Below are 17,153 nucleotides of genomic sequence, written 5' to 3' on the forward strand. Positions count from 1 at the left end.
TTCAACATGAATTTTGGGGGCACACAATTCAGCCCACAACACCCATCAACATTTAAACCAGAGGACAGTGCAGGTATTGAGTTTGGTCCAGAACAAGAGCTCTGACTCCTAGCTCTCCATGAATGGGTGCAAGCGTATGAATTTTTGCACCCTCTGCCCCAGCCCCAAGCATGTAACAATGAACATTGTAAGCAGTTGAGTAAACCTGGGAGCTCTCACCTGGGAGCCTGAGTTTCACCTGACACGGTTCATTCTTTCATTCGCTCATGTATTTATTCAACAAGCATCTCCTGGACACCTGTCTGGTGCAGACAATTCTAAGGCATCCTGGCCTGTGACCTTGAGACGTTCATGGTCTGTAATGAAAAACAGACACACACATAAGCAGATGTGATGATATGTGATGGGGATAAGACAACAAGTCTGTGCCAGATTCAGTGGTGGTGTGGGGTGATCCACATGGCTGTGGACCTTGCACTGAGTTCTTTGGGAATGTGTAATGCCATTAATAACAGTAACTGGCTATAGGATCTTTATTACGTGGCAGGCTTGGTCTTACATGCTTTCCTTGTGCTATCTGAACGACCACAACTCCGTGAGGTTATTGAGCTTTTATGACAGCCCTGGAAGGGAGTATTATTAGTTCCACTTACTGCTGTGGAAACCAGGGTCTAGGGAGCCTGATATAAACTTTCCCTGAAAAACACGTATGTTGAAGCCCTAACCCCAACTGATGCTATTAGAGGGGAGGGCGTTTGAGAGGTAGTTAGGTTTAGATGAGGGTGGAGTTCTTGTGGTGGGATTAGTGTAACTATGAGAAGATGAGGAGATATGAGAGCTCCCTCTCTTTCCCTCCATAGACTCGGAAGAAAGACCATGTGGTCACAGTGAGAAGGCCTCTGTCCAGAAGCCAGGAGGAGGGCGCTCACCCAGAGCTGAAACTGTTGGACCTGATCTTGGATTTCCCAGCCTCTACAACAGTGAGAAACACATGTCTGTTGTCTAAGCAGTCGATGCTTAAACCCCAGTCGGTAGTGTTTTGCTATGGCCGTCCAACCTGATGAAGACGGAACTGATGGGATTTTCCCCAGGTCTCATGGTCCTAAGTGACAGAGTTGGGGTTTGAAACTATGTTGGCGTGAATCTCCACAGAAGTGAAGCACAGAGAAGCAAGCAGGGAGGCGAAGAGGGATGTAGAGGCTGGCCCACTTAGCCCCCTCTGTGCCTGTGTCCTTATCTGTTCAACGATGATGACAGCAATGGCACCCACTTCCTGTGGCTTCAAAGTGCTTGGAACAGCATCTGACACACAGCAAAGGCTGTGTATGTGCTTGCTGTTATCAGGTTGTCAACGGGTTTGATGGCTGCAGGAAGCTCAGTCAGGAGATTGTTGCTATGATCCAGGTGAGTGATAATAAGGGTCAGACTTACAGAGGGGCAATGGGGATGAAAAGGTGAAAAATTTGGGAGTTAATCGCCACAGAGAGTAAGCATTGGTGGGTGGGATGTAGTGGGTGACAGAGAGAGGGCTCCAGTTGGCTTGGGTGACAGAGTGACATTAACCGAAATAACGAACACAACGTGCTGCGCACTGTGCTTAATGTCTCTCCTTCCTTCCTTACATAGCCAGAGCCTCACCCGGCTTGAGTATTCTTTCGTAACATTTATCATACCACCTTATACATATATTTATGTGTTTTATAAGTAGTTGGGGGCTATAGCCTGGACAATTTGACCCATTAAAATGCCATCACAGAGATAGGCTTCCGAGCTTAGCGAGAGCATCTGGTTCCTCACGACCCGTGGATGAGGCCCAGGAATTGTGACATCATGACTTCAGGTGTAGGAGATGAGGAATTTGCCTGAGGGGTTGGATCACAAATCCTCAGTGCTGAGTGTGTCCCCACCACAGGGGTCAACTGGCCCCGGGAAGAGGACTCGGGGATGTAAGGAAAGCGGCAGTAGATTTCAGGTCAGCTGCGAAGTCAGGAAGGCAGCCGAGGAAACAGACCGTGTTAGAGCAGCACATGCTTTAGAGGCAGATGCAGCGCAAACTTGAAGGCAAGTTAGCCCCTCGGACTCGTTCCTTCTTGAGGAGGAGGAAGAGAGAAGGGACCCCAAAGACTGAGCATTTCTTCCGGGGGTCGAATGCAGCCTAAGGAGGCTGCTTTACACAGGAAGGGGCGGAGTTACCTTTGACTGGCTCACCCACGCCCCATCTGTGGGGGTGGGCTCCCAAGCACCCCCAGAAGAATAGAGAAAGCTGCATGTCCTCCCAAATATGGGCCACATGTTCCCTGAACACATACAGTGTAACAGTGTCCCCCATTTGTGTTGTCTTTCTCCTCTCGCGATGTCTGTATATTTTCTGCAAATGGAGTCCAGGAGTCATCCCAGGGCCACTCTGGTGATTCACTGGGTGACCGTGTTAATTATGCTCTTTGGATTGCAAGGAACAGAGGATCACCGGAATCCCTTAAGGCAAAGGGGTTGCTGCAGGCTAGATTTCCAGGGAAGCAGACTCAGAGAGGGTTCCGTGTGCCGGATGGTTATTCCGGAGTGTCCTTGGATTAACTCCTGTTGAAGGGCAGCGAGGAAGTGCGATCGGGCAGAGGGAGAAGTCAAGCTGTGGCAGCCTCAGGCCCCACGACACCCAGGGGAACTCTGGAGCCCGAGCTGTGGCAGGATGGGCTGAGACGGCCACCCGCAGGCGAGGTGGCTCTCTGCAGCTGAGACAATACTGAAGGGCCTGGCACTATGCTGCCAGTGGCCCCCCCGAACTCAGTTTCTCCCCACTCCCCCTGGCTTTCCTGACTCCATGCTCCCCTCTCACACACTGCCTGCTCCCTCCTGGGCATCGCCTGGGTGGTCCTTGCCATGTTGTCTAGCCAGGTTCTGGAGGAGCTGTTCATGTTGACTTGGGCCCGAGGTTCCCGAACTGTCCCATGGAACACTGGCTCCGTAGATGTCATGTGTCTTTCAGAAACTGGGCAACATGTGCACACAGGTTCATTGTGCTTCTTTGCCCTGGTGTGTTGTGTACATTTAAAAAATCTTCACAATAGAAAATGTAAATAAATATATCTCCTTAAGAAAATGTTAGCGGGTAATAAGAATAGGTGGTGTAGGGAAATGAGTGAGAGTTTAGATTCTGAAATTAGAGTGTGTGTGTTTTTGATGGTGTTTAATTCAAGTTCTGGCCAGTGAGGCTCAGCCGGTTAAGCATTGTCCAGTTAAGCCCAAGGTCGTGGGCTTGACCCCTGGTCAGGGCACGTGCCTGGGTTGCAGGCCTTGTCCCCCGTTGGGGTGCGAGCGAGAGGCAACTGATGTTTCTCTCACATGTAGATGTTTCTCTCCCTCTCTTCCTCCCTACCTTCCCCTCTCTCTAAAAAATAAATATAAATAAAATCTTTTTAAAAACTAGTCTCTAATTCAATGCTATTCCTAGAAATTTATCTTAAGAATATAATAAAATATGGTACAAAGTTTCACATCAGAGAATGTTATGTATAACAAAAATGAGATCTATCCAGTCTGGATGTGACTTCTGTATATCCGTAGTTACAGGACTCCTGTTCAGCTAGACTTCAGCTGGCTCTCTAGGCTGATTGCTCAGTAATTTAGTTGGAGTTTTCATGTGGTCACAGGAGGAGGTGAGTGCAGCCTCCACCTACTCCGCCATCTTGACCGGATTCTGGAGTGTGTGAGTTCGAATCCAGCTTCTACTGGATGGGCAGGCGACTTAACCTTCCTATGCCAGCTCTGCTCCCCTGAACGGGGGCAGGGTGACTCCTCAGGGATGGGGACACTCAGTGACTGGTGTGTCCACGGTAGTTATTTTATAGAAAAGTATCAAGTATGAAGCTCAAAGTTATTTTAAAACTCTGTACACGTATGTATACAAGAATGAATTGGAAGGAATAATTTCATGGATACCTCATTTCTGGGAGGCTGTAAAACATATTTTTCTCTGTAGACAGATCTGTCCTTGCAGTGTGAGCAGGCCCGCGAACTCCTGGAGAGAAGCTGCTGCCTGGGCCGGAATTCTGGGCCCACAGGGAGGTCCCACAGCGTCTCCAGGAAGAAGGAAAGCAGAGTTCGGCCCGTGCGGCTGAGCGGCTGTGGCCTGCGGGTGGGAGGGGATCTGGCAGGGATTCTCCCTCACTGAGGCTACTAACGTTAGTTCGTGAGGCCATTCTTGGGGCAGAGAGAACCTGCTGTCCCGGGAAACAACAGACCCTGGGAAGGAATGAGAGAAGCAGGAAAGAGAAGCCTCCCTCCTCTGTCATAAAAGTATCAGTTGCCAGAAGTGAGGGTGGTATTCCAAAGGCTGGTGGGGTGTCAGGGGCCAGGTGGGGTCACGGCAGACAGACAGACGGCAGAGGGACAGTGGCTGGGGGTGCTGGGCTCAGGCCATAACTCCTGATAAACAAGTTGGAATAGTAAGAATGAAAATCCTGATGTTTCTCCAGCTCTGAATTTTCCTCACTGCACTATTCCTGGCAGCGTTATTTGTGATCATGAAAAATGGCAAATAGCCCTGGCTGGTGTGGCTCAGTGGGTTGAGCATGGGCCTGCGAACCAAAGGGTTGCCAGTTCGATTCCCAGTCAGGGCATGTGCCTGGGTTGTGAGCCAGGCCCCCAGTTGGGAGCATGTGAGGGGCAACCACACATTGATGTTTCTCTCCCTCTGCTTCTCCTTCCCTTCTCCTCTCTCTAAAACATAAACAAATTAAATCTTAAAAAAAAAAAAAGGCAAATAGGCCACATTGTGGACAGCTTTGTCCCCGGTAGGAAGAGCGAGTAGACAGGTAGGTTTTCAAGTGTAAGTCACACTCCCAGCTAGACAGGCCGCGGAGTATGTGCTCAAGAGGGATTCAGTTAAAAAAAATTATTACATATAAAAGTTGTGTTGTTCTAAAAATATCAGCAACAGAAGCACAGAGAATATAAACTAAAACAGCCCCTCCCCTCCCCTCCTCTGCAGCACAGCAATCCACTCTGGCCCCAGAGAGGAGGCGGGAGAGTGCTGTGCGTCCTTCCCGTGCCGGACGGACAGACTTGCCTCGCTGTTCACGCGGCCGCACCCTTCTGCATCGTGCGCATCGTTGAGGTTTCTCGTGGTCGTCTGCTGTGGCGGACCCCGTTCCGTGACTTCCAAACTTGTGTGTTCACACGCGTGTGTTGCTGTTTCCTCAGGACGGAACCTTGTACTGGAATTTCTAGATCAAAGGGCACACATTTTGGAATGTTGTGGGATTGCCTTAGAAAAAGCCTTTACATTCCTACTGAAATATTTTGCAAATGCAGAAGCAGATAAGTGAAGTGGTTGAAGATAAAGTGTGTGATTTCCTAGGGTCACAGAGCCAATAAGGAGTAAAAACAAGATGGGGCTCCAGCTGAGTGTGGCCTTTGCATAGTCTCCGGCCACAGGGGAAGTGCTGGAGGCAGTTAAAGAGTCTCTTCGGGGTGCAGGAGATTAGCGAGGGTGTTGGAAAGGCTGGGGAGTTCCCAGAGACTTCAAGGGGAGGCGGGGTACATGACTTCGGGAGGATCTAGCAGCAGGTGGTGTTCCCAGGTGTGGGAGGGCTCCCCTTTCCCCCCCTGCTCTTGCTGCCTGGAGCCCCACCAAAGCACTCGGGGACTTGGGTCCGGTGCTGTGCAATGGAGGCCGGAGGGCGTGGTCCGGAGGCCCTTTCTGGGCCCTAATCCTGAAAGTTTCTTGTTCGTCCTTTCTTCCACGTCCAATCAGCTAGCGAGTGCGTGGACTGGACTTCCTTAATGTCACTGCACTCCTCTTTGTCCCCTGGCCTGGGTCCCCACTGTCTCTCCTAACTATCTCTCACCACACCCACTTTTACTCCCCCCAATTTTCCCTCCACATGATCTTTCTAAAGGGCACATTTGAAAATAAAATTATTTATTTATTATTTTTTGAGAGAGAGGAGAAAGCGGGAAGAAAGAGGGAGAGAAACATCAATGTGTGAGAGAAATATTGATCCGTTGCCAAGTGGGGACCCGGCCCCACAACCCAGGCAGGTGCCCTGACCAGGAATCGAACTGGTCAGCGACCTACTGGTTCACAGTCCGGTGCTCGACCCCCTGAGCCACACCAGCCAGGGCAGAAAGGGCACATTTGCTTGTCCAGTTCCTCTGCCTAAAGCACTTCGAGGGCTCTGCAGAGCTTTCAGATACGGGCCACATTCCTCAGCCCATTTCATGGGTTCTTCACCTCTGGCCCCTGCTTTTCTTTCTTCTTGTTACTGTTACCTGCCTTCATCTATGTGTCACCAGGGTGAATTCTGTGAACACAGCTCACTGTCTCACGCCTCAAGGCCTTTGTCTATCCTGGTTCTTCTCCCCGGAATGGTGTTCTTTTGCTGACTCCTGTTCAAATCCCAGTCTCTATTAAGACAACATTCTACTGGGAAATTCCCCTGTAGGGATGGCCTTGGTTATGGGCTGTCATGGACGCTTGTTACACATACTCTACCATTATTATAATTTTCTTTTTTTTCTGTCTGTCGCTTAACCTTGGCCGGCACATTAACTTTACCGGGGCAGCTTTTAAAATGCTGATGCTGCCCCCTACCTCCCCGTAAGATTCTGAGTTCACTAACCAGGTGTGGAGCTGGGGCGCCGCTAGTTTTCAGAGTTCTCCTGGCGATGCTGATGTGCAACCAGGGCTGAGAACTGCGCCGCACTCCACACAGAGCTCCTGGGCCCGGGGCTCCTGTCTGCTGTAGTCAGGGCTCTAACCCCCTCCCCGCGTGGGAATGCCCAGGGATTTAATAAGCGTGTTGACTAAGTGGATGCAGCAGTTTATAGAAGGGATGAAGGGATCATTAAGGACAAAAAGTGATGTAAACCAAACATACATTGGGTAGCAAGTTAGAGCTTTTGAAAGGTTCTAGAGAACAATCACTAGCCAGTCCCGTGAAAACTTACCAATCGCTCGCGTCACTTAAAAAATATTCCTAGGTTTGTTCACTGTAGATTCATAGTAAAAATCACACAGTTAGGTGGCTGGTCCCCCTCTGGAAGCCTTCCTCTCCCCACCCCCCAGGCTCACCTTGAAGCCAAATGCTTCAATGTCAGAAGCCCAAAACTCATTTTTGAAAGAATGGTGTGTGATTTAAATTTTACTATACATTTCCTGAAGTTTTCATACTAATGAACAGCAAAATGTAATTAAAAATTCCCTGGCCAACTTCTCTGCTCCTCCTCCTCCAATAGCCTTCTTCACTTTCCTTATCTCTACTCTGCCCATCCTCCCATCCCCAGAAGAAAGGTCTCTCTCACGTCCACCAGCATCTCGCAGTTCAGCTCTCTCCTCTGCTTGCACAGTCTACGCAGTAAGCTGAAGGCAGAAGCTAGCTGAACAGCGACCATTCATGGTTCCTCCAGTGCTCTCCTGGGAAGCCTCAGCTCATCTTGACACACTACAAAGCCCTTTCTGCCCGGAATCATTCATACGGGCACCACATTACACCAGGCTTCTGGGAGCAAGAACCATTCACTCCACTGCTGTGTCAGCCGCGGGGTGTGTGGGGGGCAGGGAGAGAGGGGAGGGGTGGGGGAGGAGATGTGCCAGCTCCTCCCTACACAAGGCCTGATGGAGGAAGACCAGTGGAAGCACAGGGATGGATGGCGTGGGGTGCTGGCCAGAGTCACCGGACGTAGATACACAGTTATTAATGTCCTTTAGCCACAGATCATCAGGGACACACCTGAAGTTGAATTAGTTCACTTTACTGCTCTTTGCAACGAGGAAGAACTTATGCCTTGGGGAACTGTGGGGGGTCTCAGTACGAGGGTGTTCTGAGGACTTGCTGCAGGATTTTGCCTGAGTTCTCAGGTGATTTTGGAGGAGGTTCAAAGAAGCAGGGCTTTGCTCTGGATTGGGTGTTCTCATGATGTGGGTGTAACTCTGACTGAGAATCTGTGTTAGTTTGCTCGGGCTGCCATAACAAAGTACCACAGACTGGGTGGCTTAAACAACGGACATTAATTTTCTCACAGTTCCGGAGGCCGGAAGTCCAAGATCAAGGTGTCAGCAGGTTTGGTATCTCCTGAGACCTCTTTTCTTGACTTGCAGAGGGTCGCTTTCTTGCTGTGTCCTCACATGGTTGTCCCACCATGCCTGAGTGCCCCTGATGTCTTTTTTGTGTCTAAATGTCTTCTTACAAGGACAGCAATCAGATTGGATTAGTGCCCACCCTAATGGCCCCATTTTAATGTAATCACCTCTCTAGAGACCCCATTTAAGAAAAGTAGTCCCGTTCTGACGTACAAGGTATGGGCTTCAACGCATGAATTTCAAGGGGACATAGTTCAGTTCAGCCCATAACAGCATCTTACCACATCTAGTGTACAAGGTGGGGGAAATGATCGAAGCCAAAGTGGAGCTGGGTGGGTAAAGCAGCAGCGGCCACTCATTAGCCATGATGGGGATATCTGGCCCTTTGTGTGGTCCGGACACTTACTGTGGAGATGAGATCATGGAGCGGTCTTGTATTTGTCCTCGCCCATCACAGTCAGAGTGGCCTTGTCGGACGGTGACATCTGTGAAGTTATTTACGTCCAACAGGAGAACTCTACAGCAAGTCTTCACCGACAGCGCCAGGCCAGCTTCCGGCTATCAGGAGATGTCTTCTTTTTCTCATAATCCAGGTACAAACTGTGCTTATTGAGCAAGTGCAGCTTTGGGATAATCGCCACCTTTTCTAACTTACAAATTTCTCGTGCCAACAAGGGACTGTGGCAAAACTCCAGTCCCCTTCCAGAAGCACACGGAACCTGAAGCCCTGGAAGTGTGAGCAGTAGGTCTTGAGCCTCTCACTCCCTTTGAGCACACAGCCTGAGGACGCAGCCCCATGTTGGAACATTTGGGAATTCCTTGACACCTCACTTTACCCAGTGTGTTAGTTTTCTGTTGCTGTGTGACAAGTTACCACAAACTCAGTGGCTTAAAATAGCACACATTTACTGTCTGATAGTGTCTCTGGGTCTGGAGTTTAGGCACGGCTTAACGGGTGCACTGCTTAGGGTGACACGCGGCTGCAATCAACGTGTGTCCCAGGACCGTTTTCTCACAAGAGATTTTGCTGGGAAAGAATCTTCTGAGTTGACTCTGGTTGTGGGCAGAATTCATTTCCTCATGGTTGTAGGACGCCTGGCAACTTACTTTTCAAAAACTGCAAAAGAGAGAGAATCCAGGGAGAATAGGCGCCGACCTTTGTCTAGTCATGTGTGTCCATCGCCTTTGCCATCTCCAGTGGTTGTAAGCAAGTCACAGGTCCTACCCACACTCAAGAGAAGGACAGAAGTGTGAGTACCGGGAGGCAGGATCAAGGCAGCCTGCCCGCCCTACCTGAGCAGTCCAGCCATTTTGGGAAATCTGAGTGTGCGAAGTGACTCAGGACTCGGAAGGCTGCAGGGCGGCCACGCCAGGCAGGGCAAGGCAGGGTGAAGGCACAGAGGTGGGGCAGCACCACGGCAAATTCTCTGCAGACCCTGAACCTTTGTTTTGAAGGGAACATCTGATTTTTGGGAAAGAGCAAAAAGGCCTCCAGGGTATAATTTCCTCAGGTGACGGCTACGAAGGGAACAGGCTTCACAGGTTTCTGTAAATCCAGGAAGCCATTGGTAGGGACACAGAGGAAGAATTTAGGAGCAGGTGGACATAGGAAGGTTGCCAGGGGTATCAATTGTACCTGAAAGAGAAACAACAAGGAGCAGGAAAAGGTTTACAAACATCCAGGTCTCTGGCAGGGGGAGGCCAGAGGTCCAGACCAAGAACAATAGTCCAGTAAGGGAGCTGAACTAGACAAAGACATTCTGTGCATACACAGAGAGGACGCTACCAGTACATTTAGCATCATCCTCCTGACCAGAAAGGAGTGGCCAGGAAGGCCTTCAGCCTAGATGTCTTGAAAGATTTTATATATTTAGTTTTTAGAGAGAGGGGAAGGGGAAAGAGAAAGAGGGAAAGAAACATCAATCAGTTGCTTCTCTCTCACCCCCAGCTGGGACCTGGCCCGCAAGCCACAGCCTAGATATCTTTCTAAGGTGGGGGAGGATGAAGCTATGCCAGTCTGCCTGTCACCAGGGCTGGGGCAGTACTGTGGAGTGACAGGGGACTCGGGATGTCTGTGGAGACATGTATAGCGGGTGGATGTGATTCTACTAAATGTCTGAACACTGATTGTCTTACAGAGTAATTCTGGTGAAGGCAGGAAGCCCCACTTTTAAAATATGTCAGAAACAAAGTTATCTATAGACCAGATATTTCACTCAGTGTCTGACCATATTGTGGGCCATAAACAAAGCCCCAATAAATTCAAGATGATTGAAATTATACAGAGAATGTTTTCTGATAACAATGAAATTACACTAGAAATCAATAACAATAAGATGTCTAAAGAAAAAACCATAATTTTGAAATTAAGTGACATATTTATAAACTATCACAGTCAAATAAAAACTCACCTTGCCCTGGCCAGTGTGGTGCAGTTGGTTGCAGGACCATTCCATACGCCAAAAGGTTGTGGTTTGATTCCTGGTCAGGGCACCTGACTAGGTTGTGGGTTCCGTCCTTGTCAGGGTGGGGGAAAGAGGCAACCCATGGATGTTTCTCTCCTTTTCTCTCTCCCTTTTTCTTCTCTCTCCAAAATCAATAATCATATCCTTGGCTGAGGAAAAGAAAATATCACAAGGAAATTAGAAAGTGTTCCCAACTGAATGATAATACATTTCAAAATCTCTGAGACACAGTTAAAGCAGTGCTTGAAGGGAAATGTGTAGCTTTAAATGGTTGTATTGGAGAAGGAAGATTCCACCTTAACAAGCTAAAAAAAGAGGAGGGAAATACATCCAGAGTAACTAAAAGGAAGGAAATACAGGTAAGAGCAGAAATCAATGTAATAGAAATGACATTGTAATAGAAATGTAATGATAATTTTTTCGCCACCAAACTCCATCATGTTTTTGTGACACATTATTCCTCCCATCTTCCATTTAGCCACAGCTGATTGGTTGGTAATTCACTTGTAGTGGGGGACAGAGTATGAAGTAATACTTAATTATTGTATTAGGTTGGCCAAAACGTTCTTTTTTTTTTCTGTAAAATGGCTCAAGTAGCGCTTAGTTGTCTTTAACTTCATTTGAAACAATTTCGTTGGATTGTATTGTGACAGCTGTCATATCAGCGTACAATTAAAAAAACATCAAAATTGGTGAATTTTTATGTAGCTATTTTAATATTGAAGATGGAAGAAAATAAGTGCCATTTTCAGCATTTATGTTTTATTATTTCAAGAAAGGTAAAAACACAACAGAAACAAAAAAGACTGGTGCGTATGTGGAGAAGGTGCTGTGACTGATCGAATGTGTCAGAAGTGGTTTGTGAAGTTTCGTGCTGGAGAGTTATCCATACTGGACGATGCTCTGCTCCACGGTTGGGAAGACGGGTTGAAGTTGATAGCAATCAAATCAGGACATTAATGGAGAACAATTAACTTCTACCATGTGAAAGATAGCCGACATGCTCGAATTATCCAAATTAATAAAGTTACTGGTGAAAATGAAAGATACGTCTTTTATTTTACCGAAAAATAAACCAGGAACGTTTTGGGCAACCCAGTACTTCCCTTTTGGATTCTTGATGCTGTCATCTCACAACCAGAGAACGTTTTCGCCAGTAGGTGGCAGCACTGGCACCTTGAAAACCCGGACAGGTGGCCTGGCGGGTGGGATTGGAACCAAAGACTGCCGCAGGGCTGAAAGGGAGTTTGTTAAAGGAAGGAGAGAGGGGGGAAGAGGGAGAGAGAGGGAGAGAGAGGGAGGGGCAGCTCAGAAAGTAAATACTCACACCTGGGAAAGTGTGAGGAAAAAGTTCAGGATTTCACAAAAATACTTGAAGCCTAACGCCCAGGGAATGAAAGCTTGGAAAACTTAGCTCGTTCAAGCCAAGGGTTCTTTACTGGAATGCTGAGGATGTGTTTCTGGGTGTCAGAAAACTCCTCCCATTGCGTGCAAATCTGGACAGACACCCCCCACCCCCACCCCTCTACCGTCCACAGTTTTTATTAGAGTCTCAAAACAAACAGGGACTTAAAAACAATTAAGACCCCCTGCTACAAATGCTGCATTAAACACCCCTCGAAAGTAATTACGCCTAGTCTGGGCCGTACAGGGAGCTGGTAAAGTGCCCTCGAGCTCTGGGTGGGAGGTGGGAGAGGCCGAGTACCGCTGGCTGCTTTCACAATGTTTTCTTCCTGAAGGGTCAGTGACGTGAAAAGCCCCCTGGGGAATGTGGAGCGGAAGGGGAATGGCCACATTTTGCAGGATTACTTACTATGTGCACCGAACGAGGTGTTTTTCATAAATGTCCGCAATTACTCTTTGCAGTAATCATTCGAGTTCGGTGTTCACACCCTTGTATTATTCCCTCAAATCCCTTAAGAGGGCACTCAGTGGAGTGCCGGCTTCTGTGGTTTCCGCACTTTAAGCGAACGCATACATTGACCATTCCCCATTTTTACAGACGAAACTGCCATACGATTTTTTTGTTTGTTTAAATGAACTTTCCTTTAAAAGTAGGCTTTCATTTGTTTCGTTGGTCTATCTCTTCCAGTCAAGAACCAACCTCAGAACTGGCGCAGAAACACAGACTTAAGGGCTCGAGCCAAGGCGGTTTTAGGTTGAATTTAGCAGACAGCGCTGGAACCTCACCTTCCGCGTCTTGCCGCCTCCGCAGGTGGCCGCACACCCTGGCAGCGTTTGGGCGGGAGAACCCGGCCCGCTCCGCCGCCTCCGGGCGGCGCGGAGTTGGGAGGGGTCAGGCCCGGCCCCACTTGGCCGCCGCGCTAACTGCTGGGGGAGCAGGCGAGGGGTGCGGGGCGGTCGGTGGGCCCGGCCCCCGAGCCCGGCGAGCCTAGGCGGCCGCCGGTGACCCACACGGACGGCGTCCGCGGCCCCACTCCTTCCCCCCGCGCTCAGGCCTCGGCGCCGCGGTGAAGAGGATGTGCCCCCCCTGCGCGCTGCGGGCTCCAGCCCAGGTAAGTCGCGGCGGGCGGCCTCGCGGCGCCCCCTAGGGGGTTGCCTGCCGAACCCCGCGAAGCGCCCCGAGTGGCCGCGGGGCGGACTGCGCAGGCCGGGCTCCACCTCCAGGGCAGCGCCTCCTCGCTCGCGCGTCCCGCGGCGTCCCCGGTCCCCTTTTCCCGCGGGGGCGCAGCCCTGCGGCCGCAGGAGACCCTGTTCCCCAGCCCCGCGCATTACCAGCCCAGGGGCGCCCCAGCGGGCCCTCCTGGGTCCCGCTAGTCTGCGTGGGAGACGTTCGGGGGATGGACTCCCCGGGACCGCGTGGGAACGTGGGCACCTTTGCCTGGGAACTGTGTTCCGCCCTCTATTCCTAGCGCGTAATTTCTCCTATTCTCACCGGAACGGGAAAAGCACCGTGCAGCTGCTCGACTTGTTAGAAGGGATTTGGGGGAGCCGAAGCCATTCCCGTGTTTTACCGACCTGGGAAACTGAGACTCAGAAAGGGACGGGTGTACCCGGGTCTCAGCGCATTCGCGGAGCTACCGCGTCCGACAGCCCCGCGTTGGCCCGCGCGGGGCGCTCGCTGCCGCAGCTGTTGGCGCCGGTGGGAGGGGGACGCGGCCGCGGCCCGGGCGCCCAGCGACCTGCCCGACACCGGCCCTGCAGGAGCAGAGACGCGGAGAGGAAACCGGGCAGATCCTGCGTCTCTGAGACGGGACGTCTCTTGCAAGATGCATGTTTCCTTCTCCTGATCAATTTTCTTACGCTCCGAATTTTTTGGTCGTTCTCAACTCGCTCATCTGCGCATCGTGGAGGTTAAATTTTGCGTTTGTTTAGGCGGGTGCAGTTTCTGTGGATCGCTGGAGCTGGGCAGAGCGATCCCAGGCTTAGGGCCGCCGGGCGCTGCAGTTCAGTGTCGGCCAGTCTTCGGTGACACCCTTGCATGAGCCAGGGCCACGCCCACCACCGGCTATTGTTAATTTTATTCTTCGACCTAATTACAGCAAAGGAGGGGGTGGCCTAATCGAGCAGTTGCTGGCGAAGGGGGCTGGCCGGAAAGCCGCACAGTGTTCTTAAGGCGCCGGGGCTTGAACTCTTTCCCTGCAGTCGGGAGACTGGGGGGCGCCAGTGAAGTCCCGGCCGGGCCGGGGGAGTTTCCGACTCTGCTGCGGGGTGGCCGCTGTGTGCTCGTTATACTAAGCAGAGGTCCATTCTTTCTTATGAAGGAAGAAAGCCTTTCACGTCTGCAAAATTTATTACCAGCTTATATTATAACCAGTGAGTCTTTTTTTTAAATTTATTTTTTTTACTGATTATGCCATTATAGTTGTTCTATTCCCCCCTTCATTCCCCTCCACCCTACCCTCCCTCGTTCCCACCATTACCCCCCCTTTAGTTTATGACCACATGTCTCAAGTTCTTTAGATTCTATATTTCCCATACTATTCTTGCCCCCCATCTATTTTCTATCTACTGTCTATGCTACTTATTTTCTGTACCTTCTCCCCCCTTCTCCTCCTCCCACTCCCCTGTTGCTAATCCTCCTTGAGATCTTCATTTCTATGTTTCCACTCCTGATCTAGCTGTCCTTTTAGTTTGCTTTTGTTTTAGGTGTGGTTGTTAATAACTATGAGTTTGCTGTCCTTTCACTGTTCATGTTTTTTTTTAACTTCTTTTTCTTAGATAAGTCCCTCTAACATTTCATATAATAAGGGCTTGGTGATGATGAACTCCTTGAATCTGATCTTATCTGAGAAGCACTTTATCTGTCCTTCCATTCTAAATTAAAGCTTTGCCAGATAGAGCAATCTTGGATGTAGGTCTTTGGATTTCATGACTTGGAATCCTTCTTTCCAGCCCCTTCTTGCCTGTAAGGTCTCTTTGGAGAAATCTGCTGACAGTCTGATGGGGACTCCTTTGTAGGTGACTGTCCCCTTAGCTCTTGCTGCTTCTAGGATTCTCTCCTTCATTTTAATCTTGGCTAATGTAATTATGATGTGCCTTGGTGTGTTTCTTCTTGGGTCCAACTTCTTTGGGACTCTCTGAGCTACCTGGATTTCCTGAAAGTCTATTTCCTTTGCCAGCTTGGGGAAATTCTCCTTTATTATTTGTTCAAATAAGTTTTCCACTGGTGGCTGTTCCTTTCCCCCTTCTGGTACCCCTATAATTCGGATGTTGGAGCGTTTAAAGATGTCCTGGAGGTTCCTAAGCCTCTCCTCATTTTTTTGAATTCTTGCTTCTTGACTCTTTTCTGTTTGGCCATTGTTTGCTTTCTTCTGGTCCACTCCATTGATTCGAGTCCCAGTTTCCTTTTCATTGCTATTGGTTTCCTGTGCAATTCCATTCATTTCAATTAGTTTTGCCTTCATATGTTTGTCTAATTTGTGGCTATAATCAACCAGTTCTGTGAGGATCCGGATCACCAGTGTTTTAAACTGTGTGTCTGAGAGTTTTGCTATTTCTTCATCACTTAGATTTATAGGCTCTGGGGCTTTGAGATCTTCTTGAGCCATTTTTGGTCTGTTCATGCCCTTTAAGTGTGAGTAGCGGAGCCTTGGACTCCCATGTCAGTGGGTTGTGACGCTGTACGTGGGGGCGTGGTCAGAGCGGGGAAATGGCGACCCCCTCTGCAGTTTCTAGCCGCTGGGTGAGGAGCAGAGCCTTAGGTGGTTCACCAGGGCTGGGCCACTCTGGTCGCTGGGTTATGACACTGTATGTGGAGGCGGGGTCAGAGCGGGGAAATGGCGGCGCCCTCTGCTGCTGTTGCTGCTGGGGCCCGCTGGGTCCCGTTCAATTGCCCACTCCCTCGCCTGTCCACCCATGCACAAATGCGCTACCACAGTCAACCCGCAGCCCTGCTCCCTCGCTGTTTCTACGTGGCCGCTGGCTGCGTTGCCCACCAGGTCCAACCCCTCGCCTGGATTCCGCGCGCCTGAGTCCTTCTGACCGAGTTTTCCTGTGCAACCCCGCTCCACCAGCTGCTGGTTTCGCCCCTCTTACCGGTCAGGCTGAAGAATTTGTTGTTATCAGACTTCCGAAAAGTTCAATTTTCTGTGTTCTGGCTGTGTTTTCTGTTGCTAATATTCAGTTGTCTCTAAACTTGGTTGTGTGAGAAAGCACGGCGTCTCCACCTATGCCTCCATCTTGGTGGAAGTCCCACCAGTGAGTCTTAATAAGGTCTGTTTCTCTCGAATCTGTCTTTGTAGGTCTTTTATTCTATCACTTCCCACATTCTTCAGTCTCAGGTCCTCTCTGCATTATAAAAAGTATTGAAGTCTCCAAGGAGCTCTTATTTATATGGGTTAATGGAAATATTAAATACAAGTGCATGAGCCATTAACCATCAGAGCAGTGATGTTATCACATGCCTGTAGCCTCTAGAAAATTTTGTGTATAGTTATGAGAGAATGAGAGCGAAAGAGGACAATATCTTAGTATTTTGAAAATAGTTCAGACTTTGCAGATTACTTGAAAGGGTCGGAGGGACACCCACAGTTCCCTGGACTACACTTGGAGAATCGCTGTTCTGTTCAGTGGGCAAATTGTCTTACCCCCTGCAGAGATCAGGTCAGTCGGGGCAGAGCTTGACCTCCTTGCTCTAGAGGACCCTGGGGGTGCGTCCCCCCAGGTCGTTCAGTCTTGAGATTGTAGAGTCGAACTCGGGAGTCCAGCCTCCAGTTTGATGCGGCAGTTTACTGCAGCTTTCTGGAAGGCCTGTGGCTTGAGAGCTGCTTTGGTTTCCAGCTTTTGTTAATCATTAGAGAGGACTCCTGAGCTGAATGAAGTCCACAGGCTTACCCTGAGCGGCACACAGGCCGCCTCTTTTCCTTATCAAAACAGAACTGCCGAGTTCTTTCATACTTGCTACTTTTTCTCCCAGCCATCCACACGCTTCCCATACTCCTATGTAGACTCTGCTCAACTGTCTCTCATGAGACTCTTCCTGATTACCTACCTGTTAAAGATTATGTCAATCGCCACCCCCCACACCCTGTCTGCCCTCCTAGCTGCTTTCCCTGATTTTTTTCTGTAGCACTTAATCATCATCTGGTAAATTTTTTGTTTCTTGTAATAAAAATGATGCAATCTCCATAAGAGTAGAAACTTTC

The 17,153-nt window shown here is 49.6% G+C and overlaps 1 protein-coding gene and 1 long non-coding RNA gene across 2 annotated transcripts in view; one reads left to right on the forward strand and one right to left on the reverse strand.

The window, feature by feature from the left end:
- Nucleotides 1–5,995: 5,995 nt before the first annotated feature.
- Nucleotides 5,996–13,002, reverse strand: LOC128627309 (uncharacterized). The gene is made up of 3 exons (XR_008391475.1): nt 12,736–13,002; nt 10,492–10,694; nt 5,996–9,197 (listed from the first exon to the last, which is right to left on the reverse strand). It is a non-coding gene; the product is annotated as an uncharacterized LOC128627309 (long non-coding RNA).
- Nucleotides 13,003–13,025: 23 nt separating this feature from the next.
- TRABD2A (TraB domain containing 2A) overlaps nt 13,026–17,153 on the forward strand; it is a 55,982-nt gene continuing 51,854 nt past the window's right edge. The window contains 2 exon segments of the mRNA XM_053664537.1: nt 13,026–13,061; nt 13,124–13,777. Coding sequence (XP_053520512.1) covers nt 13,026–13,061; nt 13,124–13,777 — 690 coding nt within the window.

Source organism: Artibeus jamaicensis, unplaced genomic scaffold (genome assembly GCF_021234435.1).
Source record: "Artibeus jamaicensis isolate MK-2021 breed Jamaican fruit bat unplaced genomic scaffold, CSHL_Jam_final contig_384, whole genome shotgun sequence".
In the NCBI taxonomy this organism is placed as follows: Eukaryota; Metazoa; Chordata; class Mammalia; order Chiroptera; family Phyllostomidae; genus Artibeus; species Artibeus jamaicensis.